Source organism: Acyrthosiphon pisum, chromosome A3, assembly GCF_005508785.2.
Source record: "Acyrthosiphon pisum isolate AL4f chromosome A3, pea_aphid_22Mar2018_4r6ur, whole genome shotgun sequence".
Lineage (NCBI taxonomy): Eukaryota > Metazoa > Arthropoda > Insecta > Hemiptera > Aphididae > Acyrthosiphon > Acyrthosiphon pisum.
In genome coordinates, this window is record NC_042496.1 from 37,155,095 (window position 1) to 37,168,190 (window position 13,096).

The 13,096-nt window shown below is 31.2% G+C and overlaps 1 protein-coding gene across 1 annotated transcript; it reads left to right on the forward strand.

The window, feature by feature from the left end:
• The first annotated feature begins 5,363 nt into the window (after nt 1-5,363).
• On the forward strand, nt 5,364-9,194 carry LOC100164372 (muscular protein 20). The gene is made up of 4 exons (NM_001162151.2): nt 5,364-5,517; nt 5,699-5,910; nt 8,255-8,375; nt 8,549-9,194. The coding sequence occupies exons 1-4, from the start codon at nt 5,488-5,490 to the stop codon at nt 8,738-8,740; spliced, it is 555 nt and encodes a 184-aa protein (NP_001155623.1). The 5' UTR covers nt 5,364-5,487; the 3' UTR covers nt 8,741-9,194.
• Nucleotides 9,195-13,096: the final 3,902 nt, after the last annotated feature.

Sequence of the window (13,096 nt, forward strand, 5' to 3'; positions counted from 1 at the left end):
AAAACGGGAATTTGCGATTTTTCACAAAATTGAATTTGGTTTTTGGTGTAACTTTTAAACAAATGACCGTAGATACATGAAATGTTCAATGGTTGTTTATATTTCCATTTTCTATACACGATAACATTTTCAAAATATTTTGATTTATTTTGAACTGTTTAGAGACATTTTCATTTTCCATTTTTTTTTAGTTTTTTTTCTAAAAATATCAATTAAATTTTATTTGTTGATTAAAAAAGCTTGAAAATTTAATAAAAGGCTCCTAGTATATTGGTTCAAAAGCAGATGAAAAATATTAAAAATCCTTAGAATTAACAAAATATGGAAAAATCACGAAAATTAGCAAATTATTTTGAGTTAAGAATTCGTAATATTTTTTCTTTTTAAATATAAGATTTTAAAATGTAATACAAGATTCCTTATAAGATTATCTACCTTTATCAAACAAAAAATAACTATAAGAAAGTCAAATTAAATTTTTATGATCGTTTGAAATTCAAATTTTTACAACATTGGATATTCACTCGATTTCTCATGTAGCGATTTCCTTATTTTGTTGTAATTCAAAAACGAATAACTGTAGATACATGAAAATTTTACTGAATGTTTATATTAGCATTTCCTATACACCATACAATTTTGAAAATATTTTGACTCTTTTTGAGCTGTTTACGAACATTTTCGGTTTTCAATTTTTTTAGTTTTTTTTTCTATAAATATCAATAAAATTTTATTTGTTTGGTAAAAATGCGTGAAAATTTAATGCAAGGCTCCTGATATATTGTTACAATAGCAATTGTAAAATATTAAAAATACATAGGTACACATTTTTTTTATAAGCATTTGAAGTTGAAATTTTGACAAAATTTATCAAATTTAAAATTGAATAATTATTTTGTAGTTAAAAATTTATAAAATGTTCAACTTTTATATCTAAGGATTGAAAATTTAAATCAAGATTTTACGTAAATTATTTAATTCTATTACCAAAAATTCTAAGAAATACATAAGCACAGTTTATTTTTATAGACATTTTAAGTTCAAATTTGGACGAAATTACATATTTAATACTATCCATTATACAGTGACCCACTTGTAACCTACTGTACAGCAGAGCGACATCCACTTACCCACCTTTTTTTGTTTTTAATTATTGTTTTAATTGTTTTTCAATTTTTCGATTGGTCAAAAAACTTTAATAGGTATTTAATACAAGGTTCCTCATAAATTGTTATTAGGTAGTTTAAAAAGTTTTAATTTAAAAAAAGTTTAGTGGAAACTCGCAATATTTTTTTATGAGCTTTATGAGTTATATTTTCCATAATTAATGAGGTGGTTTTTGGTTGTCACTGTTACAACTTATAATAATATAATTGTAATATTAATTTGTTAATAATTGTGAAGTTTATTATCAACTATGAAAATAGGCTGTTTTTGAGTTGGTTAATCCGGCCATCTAGGAGCCGGGACCCTTTAGGTCGATTAATATGATTTAAATTCTCAATTTATCTTGGTATAGTTTCACCACTCTGGACCATACTACCATATTTTCCTTTTTTTTTATCGTGAATCGTGTAGTACCCATAATATATATATAGGTACGCGTACTGCCGAATACGGTTTGATAACCTTGATAATATGTACTATACTACTATTAATGGCCTGGAAATCACTTCAAAGTTCTAAGTTTATTAAATACCTATAAGATTTATTCTGTGCCAAATTGTCAAATGGCTAACTAAAAAACATAGTTTTACAGGAGACACTATCAGAACAATAAATATTTACAAACATAGTCGTTTATAGTCTAATACAAATACTCTAATTATTACTGTATTAGTGTTTTTTTTTATTCTGCGGTAAATGATATACATCAGTATAAAAATTATTTTTATTAGTCGAGAATTACAATTTTACCACATAATAATAATTATGACAGGAATTTTAATTACGATGATTTGTATCAAGAGACAATCGGGATATTGCATTATTATTTAATATTGCATCATCAAACTATTTTTTTTATTAAACTTTATATGAATATGAAATATACATTTTGTTTTGTAATGAATTGTTTTATCTTGAAACGTAATGCGATGCCAATTAAACGTTTTGTTTGATAGTAATGGTGGAAATAATAATTACGATGCGGCTTCATATTCACCTTATACTAATTATAAGGCCTATATGAGTACATAGTGAGTCTCACTGTTAAACACCTTAAAGTCTCCTATATCGTTGGGTCAACGACGTTGGCTATTATAACATGACGTTTGAATAAAGGAAAAAAGAAAAAAAATGTTCTAAAAGTCGAATAATAATTTGTGGGTATTATGTGTTTACGACACTTAGTTGAATTACAAAAAAAATCATATGGAATTTAGTAGGATATTGAAATCTCGTTTTCAACCGTAATATTAGGGTTGCACGACAATAACGAATTGTCCTTTTGAGTCTTAACCATCGATAACAATATAATAGGTCCTATAATACGTATCTATTACATTATACGAATCGATCACTGCAGATTTACATTTACCGATGATGCCCCCGCCCTACTGCAGAAGATCACTGCATCGACTACGTGTTTGATCGCGTAGAAAAGACTTTTAACATATATATACAGATATTATATGTACATGACGTTATAGGTAGGTGCGCTGGATTTAATAGTCTCGCGGGGCTGGCGGGCGGGTGGTAGTCGGTCTGACGGACCATAAATATTCATTTAAAACCGTATACTCTGTATACACGCAGGCTTAACTGCCACGCTGTTATATTATCCGCGTTTGTACATATAATATATATTTGTGCAGTGCATCGCGCCCGTATTCAATTTTGTTTTTACACCCTCGCGCGATTCCCCCCTCGTCGGGCCTGCAAAGTCCGCAGGGACCGCAGGTTTACGCAAACGCGCACGCACACGACACGGTGGCTCACATACAATGCCGTTTATACCCACGTACCCACCACCCACGCGTACGTATATATATATATATATATATATAGTAATAATATGTATGTTGAGATCGCACATATTATAATACAATGTCGCCGTTCAGTACATAATATTATTACCTATATATATATATATATAATATACGAATGTTTTTTATCATCCGTCGGATGCCTAAACTATAAACAACAACAACAATAATGACAATAATAATAGGCCGGAGGAGATAAATTATAGTTATTATTTTTTTTTTTCGTAATTAATTATTATTATTCACATACGAGTGTACCTACCTACGCCATATAATAATATACAGCCACGATTCCTATTCGTTTTCAAACGACGTAAAGTCGTGTGATTGAAAAGTAATTATATTAAGCCGTTACAAGGGTTAAAGGTAGAATGTTTTAGACGAGGGCGGGAAATAAAAAATGTACGCTAAATAAGGGCTTAATGTTATTTCAACATATAAATGTAAATATATGTTTTTATGCTTATTATATTAATTAATCTTTGTACATTGTCATATAATACTTCAATACGTACCTATATAACTAATTGCATTTATAAAAAAATAAGTACAGCAAAAAAAAAAAAAAAAAGCACGTAAGTGGATGTCGCTCTGCTGTACAGTAGATTACAAGTGGGTCATTGTATAAGGATTGTATTAGATTTGAATTCAATGATATAATATCATTGTTTAAATATTAAATATTTAATTATTTAATAATATCTGTGTAGTCTGCGAGCGGCTTTGTGTGGTTTGGATGTTTTAAATATTTTCTTCCGTTTTTGAATGATGAATTGGGTGGGTGTTTAAGTTTTGGTTAGGATTGAACTACCTTATTTTACTGAACACAGGGCTACTGTTAGGTAACATGGATATAAAATGTTAATTATATATTATACTTGATTTATGTATAGTTGGGTCCCGGGTCACTGGGGGAGGGGGCACGGCCCGTGTAAGGTCTGCTTAAATCCCCCTCCCGAAAGATGTATACCATATGACTATATGAGCCTAAATGTAGTCTTTGGTAAATACTTTTGAAAAGTATTTGGAAATGCAAAAGGTGGTATTGCCAAAAACCAAAATGTTCACAAATCAAGGAAAACTGTAACACATTTTTTGACGACTATAAACACTCAGAATAAGTTTATCTATATGTAAAAAATAAAAAGTAAACGATTGACAGTGTCAAAATAAATCTACCTAAATTGTAAACATTGTTTTTAATGATTTAAAAATTTCGTGTCAGACCAAAACGTGGTATTGCAGTTTTTGAAAAGGTAATGGCTATATGAAGTTTTAAAGTTGTTCCTATTTCTACTGATACAAAACGCATTATTGCCGGCAATACCACGTTTCGAAGAAAAATGTAATATTGGCAATACCATGTTGTTCAATTATATCAAGTATGCTCCAATACTAATAACATGGGCAATAATATACGTTTTGACTTGAACATGATAATACCACGTTTTGCTTTGACGTTAAATGTCACAATATCACGTTATGTATTGAACATCAGTTTTAAAAACGATTTTATTCACAAAAGTAATCGATACAATTTAATTCTGACTGCAAAATCGAATTCCTCACATTTTTTCCCATAAAATTCGATGTTTAACTCGATTTTCAAAATGTTAGCAATACTATACGTTTTGCATTTTCACCCTTCAATTTTGATATTGTTTGATATTAATAGATATTATTGATTTCAAATTTCCAACTCATAAAATATAAATTTTGTTTTTTTGTTTTAAATCAAATGCAAGGGAATAACATGCAAATCAAACAATTTAATTTCCATACTATAAAAGTTTTCTGAATAAAGTATTAAGAGTACATCACAAAATACTTTTGGAAATAGTATTCTAAAAGTGTTCGGAATACTACCCAAGACTGTTTAAATGCATATTAACATGTATATTATATGGCAGGTAGCTCATTAGCTGTAATAGCAGGTATATAATAATATAAAGTGACGAGAAAAGTATACGCTATAGTGGCTATACGACGCCGTGACTCATCTGCGATATAAAATGTTATACCGCGTGTTCGAAAGACACGCGCTGGCAACGTATAGTCTGTGCTGCCCGAGTCTCTTTTTTCCATTAAAATTCATTTTTGACGAGAAAAACTCACAAACGTTTCAAGAAAACGGGTCATTCCGAGTGGGACGGACCGCCACGCGATTCATTACGTATAGCACAATATATAGCTAGGGAGACTGTGTATACCATTATGACCGTGGCCACACATTATTTTTAGACGTGTGTCATATTCTATAAGCGTATTAATATACACATAGTATGGTCAGTATGGATCTATTTCCGAGTTAGATCTTTCCAGTTGCCACTACGCCCGCGAGTGTATATAAAGGGACCACGGTGTTGAGCGATTTTCAATTTTCGTCCGTCAGCCGAAGCTCGCACAAACGAATAATTGTCGACCACTTGTTCCCTCTCGCTTACGCATATTTTCATTTATTTCGTGTCGTTATTGCAACGTGTGTATCCTCGTAATACTCATGTCTTTGGAACGTGCCGTTCGTGCTAAAGTAAGTCGTCTGAAATATAATAATATCGTAAACATAATATCATCGTCGTCAGCGTTATTAAATACAATATATTATATCATAATGCACGTTGTCGTGGATATCGTCGGCGGTGTTAATAAAGTTTTATAGTATATACCAAAATGTGTAAAATCATTTTTATTTTTTGTTTTACCCGACACAGCTCGCTTCCAAGCGAGACCCCCAACAAGAGAAGGAAGCCCAAGAATGGATGGAAGCTATATTGGGATATAAATTCCCCAAGAGTTTCCCGTTGGAGGAATACATCAAGGATGGCCAAGTACTGTGCAAACTCATCAACGCAATCAGCCCCGGAAGTGTACCAAAATACAACACTACCGGAGGACAGTTCAAAATGATGGAAAACATTAACCTGTGAGTCATGCATCGATAATTTCTAAACCTAGTATTTTTCATCCGAGCATTATTCTACTTTCGCTAGACCGTTCGCAGGTAAAAATTAAAAACAGTTTAGATATAATATATTATATTATATACCCGATAAAACGGCGTGACTCGTCACAGCTTCCGAGCTTGCATCGAGAAAACGATTATAGTGAAATTCGATTCCTGCAATTGAATATCATAATAATATATGTACACCTGGATCAAAAATTAAGCTCTTTGATTGATCCGTGGCGTACCTATATAATATAAAATATTATATAATAACATAATAATCGAGTTCACTAGTTCAGTGTTCTACGCGGGTCTCGGTTATTTTGCCTAATAAAGCTAACACAGTCCACCCCACCCTGTGTCTACAATATAATATATACACTGTAAATGCGCCAATTAATCGAAAATCGTGCAGTGTGGAGAATATAGTGAACGCAATACATTACGAGCAAACTTTTTCAGCGCATCCTCGCTGTACACATTATATTTTATATTTTGAAAACAGCCATGTAAACATGTTCCGGGGACGACGATGGCGACCATCAATAACAATTAAACGGCGCAGAGTGCAGACTATTCCCTCAACTTTTGGCGTCGTGTTGTATGTGTACCTAGGTACATCGAATCGGGGGTAATCATTAAGTCGATGAGGGGGTCTTGTAAAATCCCCTTGAACCCCCGTCTTTTTTTTTACTGTAGAAAACTATATACTATTATTACGTTACACACACATGTTCACGTGTACCTATATATATTATTATATACGGCAATGTGACCGGTAGACACGCGATAATGACGTCAACAATAATAATATATTATTCAGATTTTGAGTATTGACAGTTTTTTGTAATAAAAAATTCTCGATCAACCGACAATCCTACACTGCTGTTGTATGCCTGTATACAGTGGCGCGGAGCAGTGAATATTTTTTATTCTGGCTTTTCGTTTTTGAACGACCTATACTTGAATACATAATAATATAATACGTATTATCATTGAAGCTATTATTAAATATCGTATTCAGATGAAGTCAAGTCTTGTACTACAACTTCTCTCTAAAACTGCTCAACCATGCACCCGCGGAACCCATCCATTTAAAATTATCGGGCAACTGCCCTTCAAAATTACGGCCAACACTGGCTGTATATAGCACATAATAATATACAAGTATCATTGTTTACTGTGAGTCCTACAAGTCTTCAATTTCTTTGTCAGATGTCCAACGTTTTGATTTTTAAATGTTGCTATACAAACATCACGATAATATATTTTCGAAGAGTGTTCGGTGAGAGAACTCGTGTACCTAATACCTATACTTAAATACCTACATTTCAAAAACATTTTGAACGGGTAGCAGGCCTTGTCTGACATTAAATTTGTATTTTTTTTTTCATTTTACATACCTATAGGCGATATAAAATATTTAAACATATATATCCATATAATATTATTTTATTCACTGAATACGAACCAAACACGTAGCTTGGACGGCTGAAACAATAATTTTACGAGGCGTTATTTATTTTGAGACTGCGAGTGCATATATAATTTCGGGGGCGTCGTGTCACGCTAAGTAAATTTTAACGTTTAGAGTTCTCGAGGAGGCACAAACTTTTATACATGTACACGCGGTGAAATAAACTTTTAAGCGCGTCGCTGCAAAGCGGAGTTCTGGGCGAAAGTTTTTCGGCTCATAAATCATAAAGTGCAGCGTGTATAATAATAATATATAACATTATAATATGAAAATTGTGCGCAGCGGTAGGGATTAAGGAAGTACCTACTTCAAGCTTGGCAAGATATAGGTGCGAAGTCTGTCGTATATATATAATATTATATAAAAACAAAAAACAAACGCGTGTTGTCTGTATACTTATATATTGTAGGGAAGTATATTTTTTATTATATATAATATCTCGATGTCGACATTGTTATAATTATTTATCGATGATATGGAGGTATGATATACCTACCATAGCCTCTGAGCGTACGAGATCCTTATACATATATTATACCAATACTCACTCGTTTGATATAATATCATGTTCGTATATGTGTCTATAGAGAGTTATGACTTACGTTAACCGTGGCGACAGTGCATAATGGTTGCGACTGGCGAAAGGAGGCGTAAACGATTTGCTTGTGGGTGGGTGTACACTATACACTGACACACTGTAAAATCGTCCACAGGGGTGACACACATAATTTATCGAAATACTATAATATAATATATAGTGTATTTTTAGCCTGCGTGTAACCATAATATTATAATATATTATAATATATCGTAATAATTTATAATACGTTTTCGCACTTACAGTTTCCAGAAAGCCATCAAAGCGTACGGAGTCGCCGACATTGACGTTTTTCAGACCGTCGACCTGTGGGAGTGCAAAGACTTCTCTCAAGTGGTGATGACACTGTTCGCTCTGGGCCGTGAGGTGAGAAAAACCATCATTAAAATATTATTTCGAAATTTTCGGGTGAATAATTTTTGAAAATCGCCTTTACCCTCCAACAAGACTAGAATATACATATTATATCTATTATATATTATGCTCATGTTTTGGCGACCACTGTACTGTGTACTTATAATACTTGTAATATCGTGTAGACATACAGACACCCAGAATGGAAGGGACCTTTCTTGGGACCCAAACCCTCCGACGAGGCTAAACGAGATTTCTCCGAGGAAACACTAAAGGCCGGTCAAACCATCATCGGGCTGCAGGCTGGACAAAACAAGGGCGCCACGCAAGCGGGCCAAAACATTGGCGCTGGCAGGAAAATCATCATCGGCAAATAATCACGCCACACACCATGCACGACCCGACGAGTACCATTTAATATAATATAATATTATAATAATTTATATGATATATTATGTTATATATGTACACACATTTATAAATAAAGAGGTGCGTTGCGATTTATCATCTCGAGTTTGCAGACGCGGTGTACGTCGTTGTAACTACTGTAAACGGTTATTATATTATTATGATGTGTGTGTCATATTAATATCCTAATTATTATTATAATAATATTATCCGAGCGGTATGTATGTAGATGGTTTTAAAATAACGTATGAATTATTTCTTATTATATATATTGTTTCCACGCGGCATTATTATTAAATATCCTACTATTTTTTTTTTTTAAATCAATAACTGTTTTTTACCTATATATAATATATCATATTTTTTTTTTGAATTAAAAAATAAAAAATATATATAATAAAACAAAAGACGATCAATGTAATATTCAAGTCTATTATACATTTATACCTATACCTATTTGGATTCTGTAATTCTGTGCCATGAAATTCTTCATGCGTGCCACCGCCACGTAATTAAAATTCATGTGTAGGTACATATAGGGTATCTATAGCTAGTATTTGAAGAAAAACAATAACTGCTGTTTCTCCGTTTTTGTCGTTGAAATTATCTATACATAGTCGGACCTATATATAGTCGGCCTGTTAGCTGTCGCACTTTATGGTTCTGACTTCTGACATTTGGTACATAGGTAATCCTATATCCGAAGATACAACACCTCGAAGCCCATTTTACAAAATCATATTTTTTAGAGGGATTTACACAATGATTTGTTGGCTCACGAAAAACAAATATTTTTTTAATTGTTTAGAGTTGCCATTGGTTACAAGAAATAAAAATAGTTATTTTAATTGGAAATAATTTTAAGCCACCAAAAATTACTATATTAAATATGTGTAGTTTTTATTTAACCGAATTTAAGACGAGGTAAATACATTTTATTTACCAACGCCATGCAGGATCAGCTATAAATTATAATCAATCTAATTTTATTTTTTTAATTATTATCAAGTCATACAACATTACTTATATTGGTGTATTGTACATTAAACTATTTTAGTATTATAACAATAATAATATTATACAATATTTTATGATTTATGTAAACTGTAATTTATTATTGTATGACATGTCACACGTCAGCGGTGGCGAGCGCGTGTCAGCATATTTTGCGCTTAAATTTAGAACCATCTGGTCCGTCTGGTGTGAAGGAAATGTGTTGAAAAAGTCAACTACTGTCGACAGGACTGCGGCTGGCACCCGAACGAGAATTGTCGATTTTCTGGCAATCGTCAAAAAAATAATAATATTTATGCCACCAAATCGTTTTGCTCTTTTATAATATATATATTATAGTAAATAAACTAAATAAAGACATTAATGATGAATGTTTATTATACTTATGCGCATAAAATATAATAAACACGCGCAGTATATATTCATGAAATCGGTCGAGTGAATTAGATTGCACGCTAAACGTAAAAATAATATTAATATAATGGAAGTGTAAAATTCGTGGAAACTGCATTCATATTGTATTATTATGGCCGTCAATTTAGTTTTTCGTCCATGATTGGAACGTTTCAAGCAGGTCTAACCCACGTATGTCGGCCATTATTGGACCATTTCAAACTATATAACCTAACTAACATGCCATGATTGATGCGTGACGTTACCTACAGGTAGGAACATAAATTAACATATACATTATGAATATTTATGATTGTTCGATTATAAAACGAGCAGGCAAAGTATAGTCTCGGACTCCTTCTCGTGACACGTCTATATAGGTGCCCGTTAATCAGTGGCGTATATAAACATGTTTTGCGTGGGAAAAATGCTAGAAAATGTATGTAAAATAAATGCCAAAATGTTGAGTTGGTAATATTTGAGTCATGAGTAGTATTAATAAAAAATATTTTTTCGTTAAAATATTGAACATATATTATTATATATCTATTGACTAATTGACTATTAGCTTACTCAATTATCGATTGTTAAAAGCATCTATTACGATTTTACAACACTAATTTAAGGTAGTATAGGTACACTGCTGTAGCCTGCTGGGACCTAATACCTATGTATATATAATATAAGCGATTTACAGTTTCAAAATATTTATGTTTCAAAATCAATTTCAGTGTCAGGCAAAGGAAAGAAATGCTTTCCGTGACATCTGTATTTTTTTAATAAATATTTACGTATAATAACGTGGTTTAGAGCACCATTTGCAATTGAAGCTCCTTTAAATGATTATAACTTATTAAAAAGCTTAGTTCAATATCCAGATTCTGATATATCTCGAGTAACCATAAAAAAATTGTGTGGACATTTATTGTACATTGCTCCTGAAACTATGGCTTTAGCATTTTTTGATTCTCGTATACCAAAATATACCAAATTAAAAATGATAAATGTGACCACCTCTAACGATGAAATTGAAGATACTTATATGAAAAAAATTAATATTCGTTCAAGTGAAGTTAAAGAGTTTGTTAAGAAAGATTTTGTTGATTTAGTATCGCCAGAAACCCTGAATTTTTTTTCAAGGTTTTCTATTTCTACAGAATTTTTCAATGTTGATCCTGGTACATGGGAAACGAGAGAAGATTATCAAAAAGGATTTAAAATTGTAAAGAACCTTATGGTGGTAAACGACGTAGCTGAACGAAATGTAAAATTAATTGAAGAGTATAATACAATATTAACAAAAGATGAAGACCAAAAACAGTATCTTTTACAGGTGGTAAATGAGTATAGAAAAAAATATCCGGATAGTAAAAAATCAACATTGTCATTAATTTAAAAATATAGTACTTAACTTGCATACTGAATTTTATATTTATTATGTTGTAGATATTAATTTTATTTTATTATATACTTATGTACATATTGATTATTTTAATAATTCAATTCCAAAAAAATAAATTTTCGAAAATAAATTAAATATTTTAATTTTATCATTTTTTGTATAAAAACTACCCTATTTGGACATTTTCAACCCTCTTGTGGCACGTGCATGATGTGAGTAATCATGACCTAATTTAACTCAAATTATTTTCTTATAATAATGAACAAAATGCGGGGGTGAGAAATAAGAAATTTGAAAGTTCAAAATTAAGGGCCACCCTAATATATATGTATATAATATTATATTGGTATACCTATTATAATTTTGATTATATTAAATATTAATCATTGCACAACACCTGAAGGAGAAAAATTCTACTTTAATCGTACATTCGTACCATTTAAATGGTATGAAAACCTCTTGTGACTTTAAAATTTCAATGTGTTGGGAGCCGAAATTCCCAACCCTCTTGAGTACGCCACGGCTAAGTTGATATAGAGCAGCAAGTAGGTACTTAACATATATAAATACGGAATAATCCATTTAACGCAAGACACTCATTATTTCAGAATACACTAACGTTTTCGGAAATATTTCTTTTGCATAATTTTTAATAGTCGTTATAAAACAATATTTAGGAACATTTTTTTTTTTATCGCTATCGTTTTTTACGTTTTTGAATGACAACATACATTTTTAATTTGAAATTCCGAAGCCAAACATTGTTCGTAGTATTTTGATCAATAAAAATCAAGTTTTGAACTAGTATTTTATTAGTGTTATAAAATATATTTAAAGTTTTGATGAGTGGCGTAGGCGTGTAGTCGAGTATAGTGGATTAACATTTTGCGGGGTATCCCTTTATATTACACCACTACGCTCATCAAAACTATAAATATACATATAACTCATAAGCGTCATAAGCTATACTTGTCCAAAATGCGATTTTTATACATCGAAGTACCCCAAAAAATAATTTACTTTGGAATAAGGAATTAATAAATGTATGTTTTCATTAAAAAAAACTATATAGACAATTTAAATAAATCAAAAATGTTTTATTTGAACTACTTAAAGTTATATAAAAGAAATATTTTGAAAAAAGTTAATATTTTTTGAAATAATCAGTGTCTTACGTTAAATGGATCACTCGGTATTAGTGTATAATCATACATTTACCTAATTATAATATATTAATATTATCATCCAGGTGATATCCAGGACATCCTAGGTGATACGTATTTTTTGATATCCAATATCTATATGAAAGTGATATTTGAGGATATTTAACGGTTACATTTTATTATTTTTTTTATTTTAGCAATCGCCGAGCGAATTATAAACAATATGTATATATTATGCGCTGCACGTATACCTACACCATCATAGTAGAGAGGCACGGTAATAATTTATTATTGCGCATATAAAATTAACGAAGGATAACGAAAAATAAAAAAACCTCCCGAACAACGTGTTA